The sequence below is a fragment of the Equus quagga genome, chromosome 11, assembly GCF_021613505.1.
Source record: "Equus quagga isolate Etosha38 chromosome 11, UCLA_HA_Equagga_1.0, whole genome shotgun sequence".
NCBI classification, from domain to species: Eukaryota; Metazoa; Chordata; class Mammalia; order Perissodactyla; family Equidae; genus Equus; species Equus quagga.
The window spans coordinates 32,335,740-32,356,810 of NC_060277.1; the positions used below are offsets into that span (position 1 = coordinate 32,335,740).

The window sequence follows — 21,071 nt, forward strand, 5'->3', positions numbered from 1 at the left end:
ATTGAAGTCCTCAGTCCAGGACGGGTGGGAGCCCCCTGAGCCGAGCGGTGGCAGCGTGTGAGGCCCTGCTAGTGGCTCCTCCAAACCTGGGCCCCGACTCGTTTCTCTGACATCCGCGAGCAGCTCACACAGGCGGGGGGAGAGTTTCTGGGCAGAACCTGCCCTGGAGGGGTCTCATTCTCCTGTTGATATGCTTCCTCCCTTGTAGACCTCTAAAGGTGGGAACAAAAAGCGAGGCTAGCCCGCTTGGCTCACGCGCGTTGACGCTCTTGGCTTTTGATACAAGTTTGCTTTTGAGCTGAATCTCCCGGAACTGGAAAGAGGGGCTTCGGAGTCCTGCGGCCTGGACCCCGCCTTCCATAGTTAGAAAACAGAATCAGGGAATCCCCCCAATTTGAGTGTTTCCCGTTTTGCTAATGGTGAGGGACCGCAGGATTCGATGCAAATTAACCAGACAATCAATTCGTTTTGGAATGTGCTGGTTGTCTCTCCCTCCTGCCTGGCGCGGTTATTAGGGCCCCCAGGGGACCTGCACTCCCACCGCCAGGGATGGCATTTGAGACCGATCCAGAGCGAGCTCGTTCACGCCAGCTGCTTTCTGTCTCTCCATCAGTGCTGGTGAAGGGGCAGGTGACCACGAAATACTACAGGTTCCTGGCGAAGCACGGCGGCTGGGTCTGGGTGCAGAGCTATGCGACCATCGTGCACAACAGCCGCTCGTCCAGGCCACACTGTATCGTCAGCGTCAACTATGTTCTCACGTGAGTGCAAGCCTGCGACCCCTTCGCCCGCTCCAGGCGACGCTGGTCTCTACGAGCGTGCAGGTGGGGGGCACCGTCGGGTTAGGCGAGTCTAGGCTCTACTGGGGACTCTGGTTTTGACCCCAGTGCTGGCTGCGCTGGGAGGCGGCAGCTTGAACACTTTCATCCTTATGAAGAGGCTTCCTTCGTTATATTCCGGAGAAAGATTTAGGGGTTTTTCCATCCACAGTCTATATTTGCTTTCTACTCTCTCTCTTTTAGCCTTTTAAGCGAACTCTGCATTAAATAAAACTTAATGCGGCAGAAAGGAAAAAAAAGAGAGAGGAAAGGACCCGACGTACGGAGCCATTTATGGTTAACAAACAGGACATCTGTTTCACTTTTTCAAATCTGGGTTTGAAGTTCTTAATTTTAACCAGTCTCCATTCAAAGTTAAGAGTTCTGAGAGAGGGATTCTTTTCCTGAACCACAAAGGAGGTTTGAGTGACCAAGAAGGTCTGACTTTAACCTCCAGAAAGCAAAGCGACCCGAGCTAATGCTGCCAGTCTTGGCTGGAGCCCAGGCTCCGAGTGTTGTGTGACCGAATCACCGAGAGAGGAGCCGGCCTCCTAGTGCCACCTGCGGGTGCTGCTCACTGGGCGGCTGCAGTGGCTGCATTTGAGCCTTATTCTTTCTAGAAACAATAATCATTTCTGGTTGTCGGTGTTGCCCTGCAGGCTGATCATGTGGCCTGGTGTGTGGCTGGTGAAGAAAGCACGTTCTGTATAATGTTTGTGAAAGTTGAATTGCTTAGGGTTGAAGCCTTTATGAAGAACCCTTTTGTGTGCGCAGTTCTTTTTTTGTAGATGTTGAAATTCTTGTGCTTTTAGGAGATCTCAGGAGTTATTTACTTTAGAAGCATTGACACCTGGGCACTTAGTAGAAATGCTATTTTGACATTACGGAGTTGGTTAAAGGGTGCTATTTGGAATTAGACTATACTATAGGTGATGAGGACTAGATTCATGCCGTGTTCTTCTAAACTGTTGAATTAAAAGCATAGTAGTTGGAAATGTTAGGCTTGGCAATAAGACTATTTATTTTGTGCCCTGTTTAATGAGAAAATTTAACCCAAAAGACTTGGAAAATGAATTTGGTTTAGGTGAGGAGTCTGTGTTCAAGAATAATAGCTGGTTATTAAGAAGAATCTTTTTATTTCTCTCATTTTAGTAAATGGTTAAAATAAATACTGTTAGGTTTTTGTAATAGCAAGAGGGCTGTAGATTTTCATACAGAGCAGAAAAATACCAATATTTTGGATATCATGAAACAAAACCATCTATTTTATGAATGCCATTTTTCATATTATCAAAATAAACATAAGAGAAAACGGCAAAGCATAATTCATAAAATAAGCCACTCCGTGAAGCAGAAGTATTAAAGAGTGAAAAATTATGTCTGCTTACCATGGAAAGGAAACGGACATTCTTTAAGAAGGTGCTTTATATGTCTGAGACATCACAGCATTATACATACACTCTGCTCTCTGGTGGGTGCCTGTGCTTAGTAATCATTTTTTATCAAACAGCAGGGTATATAGTCACACAGACCCATATAAATGATCAGAATGCAAGTTAGACCTCCCAATGGGTAAACTTAATTTATGTTTGGAGTCGTTTTGAAATATTCAGTCTTGTTTTCCAGTGGATAAGTGTACTTCCTTTCTTCTGTTGACTCTGTCATTCTTCACTTTACACAATCCTTCAGGGCAGTGGGGTGAGAATCCCAACTTTACATCAGATTAAAAAGATGTAATGAGGATAAATGATTTACAGAAGGAAAAAATAGCATGGCACATATTTTTCTGAATGTTTTATACCTTTGAATGAAAACAGAAATAAACACACAGAAGCACACAAGATGAAAAACTGAAATTGATGACCCTTTTATGAGCCTCAGCTCCAATTCTTTGTATAAAAATTCTCAGGGCAATTTTTATGGATGCAAATGTGAAAACTGCCTTAGATGAAATGTCATCAAGTGGCTCTGTGTGTGTTGACGGGATTTTCATAATGAGCAGGTTGCAGTTTGTTTGATGTGTATATCGCACATCTGGCTGGAAGTTACTAATTTACATTGTCTTAGCAAATTAAATAGATGGCTATTGATTCTCTATGGGAGCAGTGAACTACCCCATACATTTGTTTTCAGGGCTAGTTCTCTGTGAAGCTGAGAATGATAAGTGAGTCTTTCCAAATACACCACCTCAAACAATATACTTCAAATCACAAGCCCCCCAAATAATTTGACAGGCCAGATGTTTTCCAAATTTAGATATTTTAATAGCATACACTTTGAAGGGATTTTCATGTCATGAAAGTAGAGAGAATTTAAAATAAGCATCAGTTAAAGGAAGGTGTGACATTTTGGAGGAAGTTACACTCATAAGAAGCTTATTTTTCTAATTTGCTGATGATAAATTTATTGTGGATGTTAACATATGCCTGGAAAAATCAGCCATTATTATCTAACAAAAGCAATGATGAATAGAAATATTCAGTAACCCTGTTTTAAGCAGCAGCTGCAACAGTGAATATAGGAATTTGAGAGGCAGTGGTATGTGAACTGGTGCTTTATACTGACTTTTGTGTCATCACCAGACAAAATATTGGTGTTCTGAAGATCTGGAGAGGAGAGTGAGAAGACACTATGATTAAATTTTTAAATTTCTCTTAGTGTTTTTCTGGGTCTTTAAGGTTCCCTGAAGCTTCTGTAGCTTTTCATTAAAACTCCAAAAAAAAAAAAAAAAAAAATCCAGACCAAAAACTAACCAGTTCATGATTTTCTCTAAGACACACATACCTTGTTAGCTTTATGTTCTATACTAAAAAAACTTTCTTACAAAATTCGAGTGCCCACAGGCTTTGAAATAAACTTTAAGCATGACAGGCCCTGGTCCCTGCTTATTTTCAAGAGGACAGGTGAACGGAGCTAGTATCTAGTAACAGTGAATGTTGGGAAAAGTCCAGAAAAATGTGAAGAGTAAAAGGAAAGCCTACTGTGTAAAACCTAAGTGATTTTTTGACTTCATATTTCCTTGAGTTTGTTTAATTAGTAGTATTAATTATTCACAGCCAGTTCCGGTGGAAAACAGCACTTAATGTGAAGAAAATTAAAAATGTGGAATACCCAATAAACTACAAAAAATAATTTCTAGGAGAATGAAGAGCATTGATTCTCTTTATCTTTTTAAACTTCTATGTTTTAAAAAGAAAAACTTTTAAATCTGCTTTTAAGGATAAACCAATGAGGTGTAAAAATCCCATTTTAAGATATTTTCAAACACACAAAAAAGTTGAAAGAATAGTCCAACAAATATCCATACACACATCATCTATAATAGAAGCCATATTTGCTTGATGTCTCTACCTATATGTATATATGCATTCTTTTCTCTACTGGGTCGTTTTAAAATAAGCTACGGACATCATGAGATTCACCCTTGAATAACATTTTCCTACATAGTCACTGTACCATTTATGATGCTGCACTTAAAGTATTCAAAAATACTGTGTGTAGAAGGTTGCAAAAATATATGTGTGATCTAGTTTGCTCATGCCACGAAAACAATCTGCCTTTGAAATTCATCAAGCCCTCACTGATGTGTGACCTCAATTAGGCTGATTGATGGATGATATTTTGTGAGAGGACTTCTGTAGGATATAGTTGTAAAGGTTAGTGTGTTTTAAACTAAACTTTTAATGAGAATTGTAAGCTAATGCAATTCTGATACTTTGCCTGGACAGTAAGAGAAAAGATGTCGAGAGTGATTTGGCAAAGTTGGAATCAGACAGATTCAATATCTTCAACAATTTTTCTTGGTAAAGACGGCTTCTCTGCCTATTTCCTAAGTTCCGTCCTAAGTTTAGGATGGAACACTGTTTTAATGGAAAATTTCACATGCTTTAGAATGATTCACTGAACCCATAGAAGGAAGTAATTTTCTGTGTTAAAATTCCTATTTCAGTGTTACAAAAAGCAGAACACATAGAGACAATTTACGTTAGTGGTCTATATAACACTTGTTATCTATTAAAGAATCTTTTTGAATTTGTAGAAAAGTTAGGGCAAATACCAGTAATTGCCATATTAGCAAATGCCAATACTTCCTTCATATAAAAGAAAAACAGGAGTCTCTACATTGTAATTATTGCAGGTCACATAATGTTTGTTCTTCTTTGCATAAAACCCTTATAGTTTTCACAATTAAAAAGGATTTTTAAGTCTTAACATATTCTGTGAATATAAAATCTTATATATTCTTACTATAAAGCAGAAAACATTAAAATATGCTCATGTTAGTTTGCTCTTTCAAGCATATTAATAGTTTTGAGTTAATTTGGGAATTTAAATTTGAAAAAATTTTTAATCTTAAGGCCCAGCGATATTATTACTAAGATATTTTAGAAAATACTTTTAAAAAACGTGACAATAATATGTATAGTTATAGGAATAGATTTTAATTTCTTGGTTAGCAAAGCCAGTCTTTTATATTATAAATAATGTCAAATGAAGCACCTTTTGACTTTGCAAGCTACAGCAAAATATAAAATAATTTACTCTCATGCCTCGGATCTGTGGAGCACTTGTTGCATAGATTTAATTTTTTTGTTCGTTAAAAATAATAATCATGCACTAATGTATACCCATAAATTAGATTTGATCCTTAATTAAGTTTTTTCTTTATTATGGTAATATTGAACATCAAACCCCCAGCTGTCCTTTTCAAATGATCTTAAATGTAACTGAATGATTATAGAAACAAATTGAAGACACATTTGTATTAATAGTAATTTATAACAACCAATATTATTAATAGTAATTTTATAACCACCAAACACTTCATTGAAAGAAAGAGCCAGGAGACTTAGTTTTAAAGCACGTAGTATCAGCACTTACTTAAATCATCTTCAGCACTTACTTAAATCATCTTATTCTTCATACACTTGTCACTTATCATTTTTTAATCAAAATGATCTGTGTTTAGTTTTGAATACATCACTTGTGCTCACACTTTGTATTTTTTTCCTTTTTGAATGCTGAACACGTTTCCTTCTAAGTGCTCTCCCGTTCATTCCCTATCTGCTCCTTTGACAGCTCCTCACCGTGGTTCGGGCAGAGATTACACTCCTCATCTTCTAGGTGAGGAAACTGAGGTCAGACACACACAAGTAAGTGGTGAAGCCAGGATTGAAGCCTGGGGTGTCGACTCCTGCTGTATCCTGAGGTCCTCTGTATGGCAGTGGGAGTCAGGGGTGGTTGTGGGAAGAAAATATCCCAGAGAGAGGGATGGATTGAAATGAGCAAGGTCTGAAGTATTCAGCCCACGCAACTTCAGGGTCAGCTTTCGTCTGATCTCATGATGAAAGATTGAAAAGCTGCTTGTGTGGCTGCTTCATGAGTGTGTACAGATATTAACAATTCAGTGGTTTAAATTTGGCAGTACTGTCTTCTCAGTGACATCCAATGAAGAGTATATCATCTTTTTCCTCACAAATCTCACTAAGGACATTTTCATTTTATAAGAAAAATTGTGGCCTGCAAACATTTTAGTTTTTTTTACTGAATTACTTGCCTCTAGATTATACAGATATGTTATTGCTATTACTAATTATTTCTTTTCTGCAACCAGATTTAACATTTTATGTTCTTGTTAAGCAAAACTGTTAAGCCAAATGTGGGTGGATTGGCAAGCTATGTCGTCCTTTTTATCAGATGAGACACAAATTACCTCCTGTGGCAGCGAGCTATTTCCTAGATGGCGTGTGTGTGTGCGTTTGTGTGTGTGTGTGTGTGTGTCAGGGTGAGGGGGCATTAGCCCTTTTCTGTTTTTGAGGGAGAATGACAGGAAGTTTGCCCCTGCAGACTCTGTTCAGGGGCTGGGGATGGAGAGCTTCCCAGCATGCTCTGGGTAGGTGTATCATCCTCTGGCCCTTTAGCAGTGGGCCGCTTCCTCCTCCCCAGGTCTCTCTGCCCTCCACTGCTTCCCTGATTGTTGCCCTGACCTGAGGCGCACTGACTCACAGGACCTCCCCTTTAGTTTTAGGGTGGAGGCCACTTGGTGTGTGCTAAATGACCAACCTGACTGCTCTTCTCTGGCTTTCTCTCAGCCCCGCTGTTGGGGCGACAGTGTTCTGATCTTTGAGTCACATCATGGAAAACATGAATCCTTACCTTATTTTAAGGCAGGGATTCATACATGTTATTGTGAACAGAAGGACAAGTTCAAATGAGCCTTTGCTTGAACTCCAGAAAAGCACATTTTGTCTTCTGACTTAGTCTATTCATGTGGCGAACACTGTTATGTTTAGTACAGGATGTGTGTGTGTGTGTGTGGGGGGGGGAGATTATGCATATCTTGATAATTTAGTAAAAGGCTGCTACTTTTCCCCCCTTATCCAATGCTTCCCTCTCTGTTCTCTGTTCTCATTGGCCTGTGACATCTTTCTAGATGAGCGGGTGGTGAAAGAAAATTCATTTGGGTTGAAGTGCTGCTGTCTGTGCTTGAGCTGTCATGCTTTAAAAGGATTGGTTAGTGTTTAGATGAAACCTGGAAACACCTGAGTGCCTATCAATGGAGGAATTTGACATTCTGCCTTGTCTGGGAGTAACTTACCCCTACTTCCCTTGCCTGAGGCATTCCAAAGTCCAGGGAACTGGCAGGGGAGAGAGGTGACTCGTGGTGATGGCAGAGCTAAGGGGACTGAGAGGGGAGCTGACTTTTGTAGGACGTTAAGAACGTTTGGGGTCCGGCTAAGTCTGGGCCATCTGTTTACCATCTGTGACTTTTACTCCAGGAAGTTATATTACAGCAGATCATGATTTTGTTTTTATAAAAGCCCACAGCATCGTTTGAAGCAAACTGCAAGGGAAAGACATGGGCTTTGGTGTCAGACGGATCTGGATTCAGGTCTTGGCTCTGTAAGACTTTGAGCAGGTCACTCTATCCCTTTGACTCTGTTTTCCCGTCTGTGAAATGGGTTCTTTGGACCCATCTTTTAAGGCTCAAGGAGGATTAAATGAGATAACCTATATATAGCCCAGTATCTGGCAGAAAGAAGATTCCCAAAATACCTTAACGGTTTTGTTACTAGTTCTTGCCAATTATATGATGTCAACTGAAGCACTTTGAAAGGGGATGAATAGTTCCCTCTTTGCCTTGAATTTCTAAATCCTCAAATCCACAAATTTAGGTGTTTACTTTCTCCTCCTTCACCAGTCCCTCAACACATCTACCTCCAAGCATTGCACTCTTTGTGTGTGGTGATTTCTTCCGTTGGGTTCGGCTCCCCTGCTTTCCACTGCTGTCATTGTCTACTGTACAGAGAGCCGAGGTGTCTGCTTGGAGGGAGGTAAGCCAGCATTTGCCCAGCGCCTTCTTTGTGTCAGGCAAGGCGGAAGGAGCTTTACATAGGTTACTGTCCCAGGGAAAAAGAAGGTTCTAAGAAACTAAGCTTTTATCAAATGTCTAAGGTTAGTTTAATTGGAACCAGTGTTTTGTCAACTTTACCAGTGTCAATAATTATGATTTAAGGTGAATAAAACATGCAACACTGGCATTTTTGACAGTGTTCAGTGGGGCCTCTTGTATATTCCCTTCACTATACACGGACTGGGTATCGCTAGTGTTTCGCAGAGTATGGCAGATTACAATGATTTATGGCATGAATACATGAAGCAGAAGTCTTGGCATCTCTCGAGTAGTTTATAATTTAGCTGGCAGAACAGAAGAGTTCTATTTACATATTTAAGAACTCAAATTAGCACTGTTTGAAATGATATGGTGTGTGTGCTATCTGCTGAAGGTGCAGAATTCAAAGGAGCTTGAAGTGAGGGTGGTGCTATTGGGGAAGGAGTAGAACTTTAAGGGTTGGAGGCTGAGGTAGGGTCTTTTTTTTTTTTTTTTTTAAAGATTGGCACCTGAGCTAACGACTCTTGCCAATCTTATTTTTTTTTTAATTGCTTTTTCTCCCCAAATCCCCCCAGTACAAAGTTGTATATTTTAGTTGTGGGTCCTTCTAGTTTTGACATGTGGGATGCCACCTCAACATGGCCTGATGAGCAGTGCCATGTCCACTCCCAGGATCTGAACCGGCGAAACCCTGGGCCACCAAAGTGGAGCACGCGAACTTAACCACTTGGACGCGGGGCCAGCACCCTGAGGTAGGGTCTTTTGAGATGGGCCAGCAACTTATATGCATTTGTCACATTGTTCCTTTTCTATAAGTGCTCCTTGTAACATGGTTTGTATCACTCTTCAAAGTAGATTCAATAATTCTTGTCTTGCTGCTCTCATCTAAGTTGGGTTTTCTTTCCTTCCCTTTCTTCTTTACCCTGAACTTTCTGTTGAATTGAGCGTGTTCCATCAGGACTGGATACTATTTTCTGTAAGGCTCTTACCTTTTCCAAATTAGTACTGCTGTATCTTCTCCATGTTCACCTGAGTTTGGTAATGAATATGTTTTCTTAGCATCTAGGCACAGTTTAAAAAATTTTAAGGGATGTCAGTATTCTGAATTCAATGTAAAAACTTATTGAAATGAATACTCAGTGATACCACATGTATAATGGTTGTATTTTAAAAATTATTTGTAGAAAGCAAATGTGAGGTATACATTAGGACCATGAACACTAGCAGACGGGAGGAGAGGGGCTACAAAGTAGCTACACAGCATGTTCCAGATTTGCAGGACTGGAAGGCCTCCCCAGTGCTGCATTTGCCATCACAATCCTACTGCTATTCCAATACGATGCAGCCTAGGCATCTCGGTGCGATGTTTCAAAGCCTGGGAAACATAGGGATACATTACAAGGTATTTGAAAACTGTGTTCTGAAATGAGATATCACTACATTTTATTTTGCAACACAGCCTGTTAGTTAAGAGCTTGGCTCGAGGTCCGTTGCCTAGTCAGATCCCACTGCGGCCACTCACTGGCTCTGGGACTGCGGGCAAATCGCTAACTTCAATGTCTCTCTAGTTTTTTAATCTGCAACGTGCAGGTAATGATAATATCTACTTTACGGAGTCGTTGTGAACATTAAATGAGATAATTTGTGAGGTTCTTGGTACTGTGCCTGACACAAAGAAACACCTAGTAAATGTGAATTATTAGGGTGGTTATTTAAGTGAAATTGAATAAAATAATTTTTGCCCTACCAATAAACACGACATCAGTGTCTGTGAGTCTCTGGGCTGAAGGAGGGAAAGCATGAGTCTTAGGAAGGCAGAGAGCTGCCCCGGAAGGAGAAACCACCAATCATTCTGATACATCTGGAAAGGCTTGTTAGATCCTCCTTCAGTAGGTTAGGACTAGTAGGTTTTAGAGGTTCATAAGTGATTTATTGAGCACCTATCCTGTATCAGGCACCATGCCAAGTTCTGGGGATGTCAAAACGAATAAGACAGTATCTACAAGAAAAAGAAGCAAGCACAAGTCCACGCTGTATCCCAGCTTGATTTCCCCAAGGGCTTTCTGGTGACTGAGATTCCTTCCTGCAGGCAAGCGCTTCCATCTCAGTTAGAAAGAAGAGCGTGGAAGGGCCTTGGCACTGTTCCCATCACCCCTGGAGAATAAGCTTGCAGGTGTGGTCAGATGCTTCTAGTGAGATGCTGGGGAGGGGGTGGAGGCAGTGGGCGGAGCTGGGCCTCTGGAGAGGGGTGTGTGTGTGTGTGTGTGTGTGTGGTGAGGGAGATCATGACTGGCAGCAAAGCAACTGGCTGCAGGTTGAGTCGTCCAACTTCAACTCTCAGGAGGATGCTGCCCAGATGGGCCCTGTGTATCTCAGTACGCCAGCCAGAGAGAGAGCAGTTGTGTGCGAATGATGTTGAGCTGATTTTTCTCTGCTTTAATTGGGATTTTTGAACACTTTTGGGGTTGACTTCTGATAGAATTATGATCTCAGTGAATTTTTAAATTGAAGAATCGCTTTAGATTCAAAACAGTCTTTGTAGATTTATTACATTTTTTTAAATTACTGCTAATGATTTTAGGTTTTTTGAGTGTTTCTCCTTTCTTTTGTAAGGGGTAATTCCCAGGCATGGCTGCCTTGCCCTGGAGAGACTGGAACACGACTGTCAGCTCCACGCTGAAGGCGGGGTAGAAAGGAGCTCAGTTTATTGCCATACTTAGAATGGTTGGGGAGTACGAAGGATTCACATTTGAGGGGCTACTGCTTTGTGCCAGAGGCTCAGAGAGGCTAAGTGACTTAGTCAATATAACACAGCTAATGAGTGGGCATACCAATTCAAGTCCAGGAGTCTAGTGCCCATCTGATTTCCTCTTTGTCATGTTCTCTTAAAGTCAGTAATGTTGTACGAGGGTGAACACTATGAAATTAATTGTACATTAAAACAGTCCAATATTGGCAGTTTCACATGGCTCCTCTTAATATTTAGGAAGTACTAGGACCTTTGCAGAGATTTTGCAAAGGTCTCTGAATAGTTTGCTTTCTTGTTCAGTATGAGCTCTCCACACAGTGACTCAACTGCTTCCCTGTTCGGGTGTACTCAGAACCTAGGCCGCTGCCACGCAGTGTGGTCACCCCCTCAGCCCAGCTCCGTCTCCTCTTTGCCAGTTTAAGCATCAACGGTTATGACATTTTCACAAAACAGCAATCTATAAGCTCACCCATACAACATTATTTTGTTTAGAACATCTAACATTTTACCAGGATTCAAATGGGAGCTGCTGTCTTTACTAGAAGGATATTTTTCCTTCGATTGATTGCTAAATAGATAGAGCCTGTGAAAGGATCTTTTTCTTTTCCTGGGGATTTCTTGTTCAAACAGAATTTGTTGTATCCACATCAGTAAAGCCGTGCTAATGTGGGCTGCTGGCCTGACCGTAGAAATAGGCTCATTATATTGAACTGGATGTCATAATGGTGCCCATTAAGGTGGGATTCTCTCTGTGTTTGTACTTTTAAACCCAAGCCCCTTGCCACTTTTTACATCTCTCTGAGAATAGCAACATTCTCCGGTAATGCAATCTGAGGATGAGCTCCCTCTCACCTCTTCCTACTGAAAACCATTGCAGAAATAGAATCCTTGGTTCTGAGCATTTTTAGGAGTTTGTGGCTTGCTGCTGCTCTTCAGTCATTCATTTCACTCTCTGTGCTTGTGATGACTATAATGTGTTCTGGTGGCTAAAGGGACGAACCCATGAGATTTGCTTCTTTCAACACTCCCACTAATTGATATTGGTATCCAAATATACAACAGGAAAAAGCAGCTTTTTTTTTTCAGAACTAACCAAATGCAACACGAGGCTTTTCATTTTAATTTTTATAAGCTGTTAAGAGTCTAATAGTGTTGGAAGTCACAGCATTTCTATTAGCTGTGGAAATCTTACTATAGTCCTGGCAAAGGGAAGTATTTGTTGTGCTGGGTTTGGGTAATGGACCCCTGCAGGGTTACAGCTCAGGAATGCTGGAAGGATGGAGCCCACAAAGAGGAGGGCAGAGTGGGTATCAATTTCATTCCTGTAATTAGAGCAGTTAGAGAAATAGCAAAGTGCAGGGGAGCATTTTATTGTGAGGGCTAATTGAAAACCAGGGGAAAATATTTAGAGATGCTCCATGGCATTTTACATTATAATCTCCCTTCTATTTGTTACTCTTCTCAGTTGACTCAATAGGACCTTCATTAGAAACAAATTTCTATCATTAGTATCAGCTTAATTTCTGTTGCTATAATTAAGTGGATGGTAAGCAATGTGGTAGAGTGTAGTCCACTCTATGGCAATCTGGGGATGGTTCTTGCATTCAGTCAGCAAGTATTTCCCCAGTGCCAGGCTCTGTGGTAGCACCATGGTGCGACTAAGACAGACAAGGTCCCTACCCTCATGGAATGTAAATTTTAATAGGAAGAAACAGTGCTTATAAACTAATGAATATGTCATATAATGTTAAGAAATGAAAAGGAAAAAATTACGCAGGACGAAGAGATGGGAGTGTTCAGGGAAGGCCTCTCTGAAGACTCCCGAATGGAGGGAGGCAGCCATACTGAGACTCGCAAGGACAGCTTTCCTAGCAAAGGAAGCAAGTGCAAAGGCCCTGAGGTGTAAACCAGCCTGGCAAATTGATGAATGGAGAAGGTCACTGTGGCTGGAGCAGAGAAAAGGAGGGGAAGAGCAGAAAGAGATGATGCTAGAAGAGGCAGCATCAGATCAGGGGTCTAGAAGTCCTTGGGAAGCCATTGGAGAGTTCTGAGCAAAGGCATGGCATGAGCTAATTTAAGCTATGAAAAGATCATTCTAGTGGGTGCCAAGAATAGGCTTTGGGGAGAATGGAGGGTAGAGGCAAGGAGACCAGTTGGGAAATGATTTTAATTGCCTATGTGAGGGAAGATGATGGTTTGAAAGAAGGAAGTAGTGGTAAAGCATCAGATTCAAGACATATTTTGAAGGTAGACCAATGGGGTTTGCAGATAAATTGATGTAGGTTGTGAAAAAATGGGAGGAGTCAAGAGCAGCACATAGATTTTTAGCCTGAGCAACTTGGGTGAATAGCAGGAAGGAGTGGATTTGTAGGCAGAGGCAGCAGTCAAAGGTTATGTGTGGGCATGGTTAGTTGGTGATGCTGACATTCATCAGAGGGGGAATATCAGGTAGGCAGTTGGGGTTGGGTGTCTGTGGAGTGGGAAGGTCTGGGCTGGAGATTGGGGGTCATCAGAGGATGGCATTAAAACCAGCAGAGTGGATGAGATCACTAGTGTGGGTATAGATAGAGAAGAGAAGCAGCCTCAATACCGAGCCCTGTGGCTCTCCAGTGTTATGGGGTCTTTGGGAACATAAGGTCCCCAAAAGGAGGCCGAGAGGAAGCAAGCAGTCCGGGAGTAGTTTGGTGTAAGATAGGCAGTGAGGTTAGGCCACCGGGAAAGTGTGAAGCTTGAGTTGTTCCCTCCCTTTTCAGTGGTTCTCCATCTTCTCTTTGGTCCCTTTTCACCTGACTCCTTTAGTTTTTTTCATCCCAGATGACAACTGCTCTAGTTCTCAGAGTCTGATTTCCTGACCGGCAGCATCAGTACTATCCAGGAACTTGTTAAAAATGGGAATTGTCGGGCTCCACCCTAGACCTACAAATGGGAAACTCTAAGGGGTGGAGCCCCAAGCTGTGTTTTAATAAACTCTTCAGGTGCTCCCGACGCTGGCTGAAGTTCGAGAATGTAGCTCTAGGGAAAGGAGCTGCTAAATGGAATCAATGAAAGATAACAGATGAGGTTACTCTCTTATCCCTTTCTGGGCCATCTGTCTAAAGGCAAAGAAATAAATATCTAATGCTAGGTTTTAAATATCAGTAGACCATTACTGAGACATCTTTGTGGGGGCCCTGGAAACTTCTTAAGCCCTCCAAATCATAAAAGCAGGCAGCTGCCTATTCTGCCTTTGGTAATGGACTCTGTTGATAACTATATATCCTGTAGAGTATTATACAAACTCTCTGACTCCAAATATAGAGACAATGAAAATTTTGATATTTTAGCGGGCAATCCAAAATCTCTAGCAACAATTCAGAACGTATTTTGTTTAAACACAATTTATCTACCAGGCATTTAAAAATAATATCTGAATACTGAAGCACATAATGGTAATAACAATAATAACAATAGTGGCAGAACATTTGTTGAGTTGTGAATTTTTGTTCATAAAATACAGCTCGAATTTATTTTAGTCATTTAAATAATAGAGTTTAATGTATATTTAGTCAAGCATTACAGTAGTAAGGGCTTAAGGAGATTAGAAATAAATTAATCCAATTAAAGAACATGTCTGTGAGATTTGATATGTCATAGGTATGAACGAATTGTTTGCACAGCAACTGCAAAGAAACCGTTAATGATTAACTATCCAGAAGAGGTTTAATCAAGAATAAATGCTGTAGGACATATCTCAAAATATTTAAGTTAAACAAATGAAGATTTGTGCATTTGAAAACATCACATCATGCCATCACTTTTGCTGCCCCTTTTCCTCTGGAGTTCCAAGTCTGAGGTTCTATTTTTCTGTTATCTGCAGAAATGCCAGTGCCTTGTGGTTGTGCAGAAAAGGCAGAGCTTCCAACAGTGCATGAGATTTGGCCTTTTTGGGCTCTCCCCACGTGAGGCTCTGTGTGGAATTTGGAGACCCCATGGCCTTGAGTATGGGGTTCAGATTTCTCAGTGCTGTAGGAAGATTATTTCTTAAGATTACCGGTATCTCTTCTGTTCCTGGAGTTTGTGGAGTTAAAATAGGAGGTGTGCTTCTTTCACCTTCTCTGGCAGAGGATATTTTTAGGGTTTAGGAATTGGCTTTGTAAGGGTCAGAAGAACTAGATGGGAAAGCTGTTTCTGTGGGAACAAAGTTTCAACTACATATAGGGTGGGAGGTGATGCGTTCCTCCATGACTTTGTTATCTTAGGTATTGGAAGGGTTCTAAAGGGAACACATGTTTGAAAAATATCAGCTTTATAAATGACAATGAAGGCAAGGGGGATGGATGTCCAGGGTGGGGAAGTGGGAAAGAACGGAAGGAGATGGAAAAGGGGCCAGACTAACATGTGTGCATTTTATTTTCCATTTCTTGAAAATTTTAAGAAGTAGAAAAAATTTGGTTGAGATGAGTATCACTTTTTCTTTTTCTATATTTGGCTTTTTTTTTCCTCCCAGAAGTGGGCTAAAATTAGGGGTTCTGATTATGGCAGAGGAGACTGACAGTGTTTAATTTATGCCTTTGATGAAAGAGGCAGCACACTTTTCTTCAATTTGTTCAGATCTATCCTTTAAACACCAGCATCCCCACTCCCCACAGCCTCAAGAATATGAGAAACAGAAAAACCAAAAGAGTGATAGAATTTGGAACTTAGACCTGAAGTGTTCACAAATACACCTAAAACTTTAGTAGCTAGGTATAGAATGAATTTCTGAGCATAAAAAGTGAAGTTCCTCAGAACAAGAAATGTGGCCCCAAAGTAGGGTTTACTCTGTTTAAACAATAACAAATATGCCATCTATAACTCACGTGAAACTAAATTGTTTTAACAAACTGTATGGCAAGAGTTTCTTCTTTGCAGTTAGAAGTAATCATTTAAGTTCCGTTCTTGAAGAAGGAAACACAGTTTACAGGAAAGCTTGCAGAGATGGATAATTCTGTAAGGTAGGAAAGGTGGAAAATAGATCAGAGAGTAAGAGAAATGAAGAGGCACTGAGAGCATATGGACATTTGGATATTTAAAAATTATAAATGACGTGCCTGAGAAGTAGAACCTATGGGAAAAGAAGTTTAGTAGTGCCTTCTCTTTTGTAATTTAATATTATTCACAGAGAAGAAACTCTGGAAATATAAAGAAAAGAAATTTAGGAACAATTTCAATATGAAGTGGGCGTACCTGAAATTTGCCTCAATTAGTGATTTTTAAAGACTAAAAACTTTTCTGAATATAAAAGAAATACATGTTTATTAGAGAAAAAATTAAGATAATGCAGAGAGGTACAGCAAAGATATAGAACATCTTTAACCTATTTTCCAGATATCCACTGTTGACAGTTTAGTTTTTTGCCTCCCAGTACATGTACATGAATATGCAGTACATGTTAATTTAAAAAGTGGTAAGTTTTCACTTTATCAGTAGCATTTTTCATGTCATTAGTCACACAATTTAATGACTGTGTGATATTTTTTCACATGGGTATACCATAATTAAGTAATGCTTCTATCATTGGTTCTTATTTGATTATTTACAATTAAATATAAGAAGTTCTGTGGATAAGCACTCTTGTATATAGACTTTTGATACTTGTCTTTGATTATTTTCATAAGATATATTCCTAGAAGTGGCATTACTGGATTTAAGGTTTGAACATTCTTAAGATGCTTGATAAACGCTGCCAGTTTACCGTCTTACCAGAAGTAAGAATGCCCATTTATTTCACCTTATCTTCATTGGGATATATTGTCATTTAAAAAATCTTTGCCAATTTCAAGGCAAAAATGACATCTGACAGCTGCCTTAATTCATATAGGTTGTTACCAGTGAGGCTAAACCTTTAAAAAAAGTTGTTTCTCAGCAATTTGTGCATCATTTACATCCTTTTCTTATTTTTCTATTGCACAGATATTGTATTTGTTATTGATTCATAGAAGTTATTTCTCTGGGGGTTTAAAGCATTATTCCTCCTCCCTCCTTCAATATGATTGCAATAGTTCCAAATAAATGATTGAGGGTGAAATGAATTTATTATTCTAGTTTGCCTAAATATCACATATGCCATGCCTGAATTATCACTTGACAAAAAAATAAGTGCGTTGTATTAACGTACATGACACTAAAACAACAATGTATAATTTATTTCTTTGATTTGGAATCTCACAGAATTTCAGAATGACCATTGTTAATTGAAATACGGGAATTTAAAAACTCACATAAACTTGCTTACTTAGCAGTTTTCTTTCATTTATGTAGAAAGGTTTGCCAGTTTTTTGAATTTTTGGTCATTTGGATTCGAGATGAATGAAAGATTATTGCAATGGGAATTGTTTTGTTAATCACTTGCAAGTGAGCATCTGTTCTCTGTAAGATCTTGTGCTAGACAGTAAATAGAGATTGTTATAAGAGAAGGGATTTAGGAGGTTGTTGTCAGAAATGCCATTCACCAGACTGTGGGACAGAACTAGGAGTGCCAGATGAGTGGGAGTGGCGGTGAAGTGTATAGGAGCTCAGAGGAGGGAGCAGGGAGAAATCACTGCGGTCCATGGCGGTAAGGAAATAAATTCAGAAGTGGTGTGGTGGCAGGTCTGGATTTAGCTATATTTCAGCTTGTGTCATGGGTTGGTTCAAAGGTATTCACAATCCCTGTTGTGAGGATGGTTGACTTTGCCATATCTTACCGACACATTAGGGTTTTCGACTCATTTTTTGGTTGTTATTGTTTGCCTGTTGTTTATACTGCTGTCTTTCCTTCTTGAAATCACAATGTGATAATAAACTCTGTGCCTAAGCCATCCCTTACCCTTATGGTGCCATCCACTTCATAGCCTGTTAGATGAAACCTACAAAATGCAGGAGAAAGATGTTTCTAGGCAGAGGCAATGTTTATACAAAACCACAGACTTTGGGGGAACTACTAAAATCGCCAAATCAAATGGAGAAAGCCACAAGGAGCAAACACAAATCCACTTATTAGTATGAAACTATTACATTTCCAAGGGTGCCTTAGCCTAATTTCCCAGCAGATTGTCTTCATCTGTGAGCCCCTCACAGTATGGAATCCTCCTTATCAGCTATCTCTGCTGGGCTCCATGGGAGCCTGAAAATGAAACACAAAGTAGGTCTCTCTGCTGCGGAGGTTTACTCAGTGGCCAGGCAGTAACTCTGCCAGAATATAAAGAAGGTCATGCACTTCGTGTAACAGTGACTCTAGAATCCAATTAAAAAGTTTAGTATAAGGTGCAGTCATTCCCACTTAATCCGATCACGGTTTAATGCAATCCTCTGCTTATTTCAGTCAGCGCCTTTGGAGGCAAATCAATTGTATGTCTTTGTTTCCACGTTTTCCTAGGTAATTTGATCACCTTCAGCTGTTTAAAAAAAAGCTCAATTGGGAAATCTGGCAACATCTTTGAAGAATTGCCACATAGTGTGAAGTCAACAAAAAAGCTCCAGAATGGCCAACTCCAAAAGGGACATGACAAAAGCAAAAATTCAGTTGTCCATAATGGAAGTGGATAGGGTGTGGTGGAGTTGAAGATGAAAATTCTTGCAGAGAATCTTCACTCAACATAAACTGATAAGATACTATTGATTGCTTCTCTCTACACTCATTCTAACTCACTGGAAGGCTGTAAATATGTTGGAGCTGCCTTTGGCATCATGGAGGCTGGTCTCCCAGTTGAAATGATATTGATGCATTTCTCTGAAGCTGACAGTACTTTTTAGCAGTCAAAACACCTTCTGTTTGCTTTGCAAGGGTGTCACCTGAGCTCCCACACGGCAAGTTGGCATTTACCTCATGAGTGTGTATGGTGTATTGTTTCAGGGAAGACTGAGAAGGCCAATGATGCAAAAATGCCCCCTTTTATTCTATTGAAATTTGAGTAATTCCGAATATGTACATGGCTATTATAAAATTTAGAGTAGACTCAGACGGTTAATTCTGCAAATTGAATGATTTCTGACTGTCCATAATGGAATAAGAGGATTACTTTGGTCTGTGCAAATATGAGTGAGATTGACAAGCTGCATGTCCTAGTGATTGCAAATTACCCATTTCACGTTGCTTTCAGAGCCGAGGTAGCTGAGGATGTCTGCAGCTCTGCTACAAGTCCTTAAAGGGAGAAAAAATCCAAATGTAAATTGGTATCAATAGCTATTTTGAAAAATATGCCCAGTAACATATGCTACCCTTCCTCTTGCTGATCATATGCTGTTCTGGGAGAACAGCGTGAGCTGTTCTTGAGAGGATTACTCATGGAGTCACTGATATGGTCTATACGGCACTTTTCAAGAAAGCGTATAAGTACAGCAGGGCTATGTCCTCCTTTGCTAAAGTCAGCTAAGTCAAATTCCTCCCCACATTCTTTTTAGAGTCTAAGTTCTGTGCGCCCAAGTATTTTATTTTGTCCCGCTCCATGGGGAAGCACTGAATGGCTTTGCTATGCCTACACCTAACTTTGAGGACGCGTGTGATCCCAAAACGTGCCTCAGTGCGGGGAAGGGTGGGCAGTAGGGCCAGACTCTTCTTTGTGTCTGAGTTTGGAGGAGGAAAATGGAACTTGTAATGTGATTCCCATCAGCAGCTAGCCCTTTAATCTCTACAAATGAAATACTCAATTTAATAGAATTCTAAAAGTAAAACAAATGCTTTGTTCTCAGTGATTCCGCCATTCAGAGCTGCTCTTGGCAGCACATCAACCACACTTGAAATGTCTTTGGGTATTGTTTTTTTTACTGTGCTTTTCATCCTAACACGTCTTTTGAGCTGTCAGAGTTTTGGACAGAGAAATAGGAAGGCTGAACTCCTCTCAGAGTGGCCGGTCTCTGTTGCTCAAAGGTCCCCGTTTGCTGACTTGGCAATAAATAACTGACGGCAGTAAGGATTTTGGCCATGCTACAGTAGAGATGAGAGGCTCAAAAGCAACAGAGCAAACGAAAATGAGTACCACGTAGGGAGGGGTTTGTAATGAAATGTATTATAATTCTTACCAAAGTGAGACTATTAAGCTGGGGAAATCGGATGCCAAAAAGTGCCACAGAGTGTGGATGTTAAGAAATCATACTTACTGTTTATTGAGCATTTAGTGTTCTAGGCACTGTGCTAAGAGTTTTTCATATAATATTTCATCTAACCCTCACTAGGTCTCTATGAATTATAAAGAGGAAATTGATCTCTAGAGGGGTTGTCACACACTAAGTGGCTCCAACCCTGATCTACGTGACTTCATGGTCTTCTGCTGAATTTTGGTGAATTATTATTATTATTTTTTTGTGTGTGAGGAAGATTGACCCTGAGCTAACATCAGTGCCAATCTTCCTCCACTTTTGTATGTGGGACGCCACCACAGCATGGCTTGATGAGCAGTGTGCAGGTCCGTGCCCAGGATCTGAACCTGCGAACCCTGGGCTATGGAAGTGGCACATGCTAACCTAACCACTACACCACTGGGCCAGCCCCTTCTTTTTGTATTTTTTGATGTGCACCAAAACATTAAAATTTTTACTAATGTATCAAAAGTATTGTGTAACTTCTCTTACATTTATTAGAGTGTTCATGTGAAGATGGAGAATTTCAAACCATTTCTTGATTTTAAAATTTTATTTAGGCCTATTTAATTTGGAGTATTTCTGTTATTGGAGGCTAAGCAAAAACTTTGCAAAGACTTGTTCAATAGTTGAGATACATACTTTGGGGGTCTGAAAGTGTACAAGAGAAAAATGAATCCTTGTTCACTCCCTGCTTGTAGCCACGAAGTTCCTGGGCTGAAAAGTTACATTAGGAATGAGTTTGCAAAGTTATTTGGGGTTATTTTCGGGGGTGCGTGATTTTTGCTGTCAATCTAGGTCCTGTCAGGCAGAGACTGAATGGATACTCTGCTGCTCAGTGGACAGAAGTAGACCTGACACAACCAATGCCCAAAGGTGGGGGCTCCACTTCCTGTCAGAGCCCAGCTTGCCTGGCCCACTGTTGCACACAGGCAATCTCAGGGAAGTTGGGTCAGGAGACTCCCATCCCATGGGGATCTTTCCCCACAGAGAAAGGCTGTTGGGTTGCAACTGGGGAAAACAATCCTTTCTTGGT

At 40.4% G+C, this 21,071-nt stretch overlaps 1 protein-coding gene across 7 annotated transcripts in view; it reads left to right on the forward strand.

Annotated features, from left to right (window-relative positions):
• The window catches only part of SIM1 (SIM bHLH transcription factor 1), a 69,455-nt gene that overhangs the window by 16,831 nt on the left and 31,553 nt on the right, over positions 1 to 21,071 (forward strand). For all 7 annotated transcript variants that reach the window (XM_046674343.1, XM_046674346.1, XM_046674350.1 and 4 more), the window contains one exon: positions 614 to 761. In XM_046674343.1, coding sequence (XP_046530299.1) covers positions 614 to 761 — 148 coding nt within the window. The remainder of the gene's footprint in view (positions 1 to 613; positions 762 to 21,071) is intronic.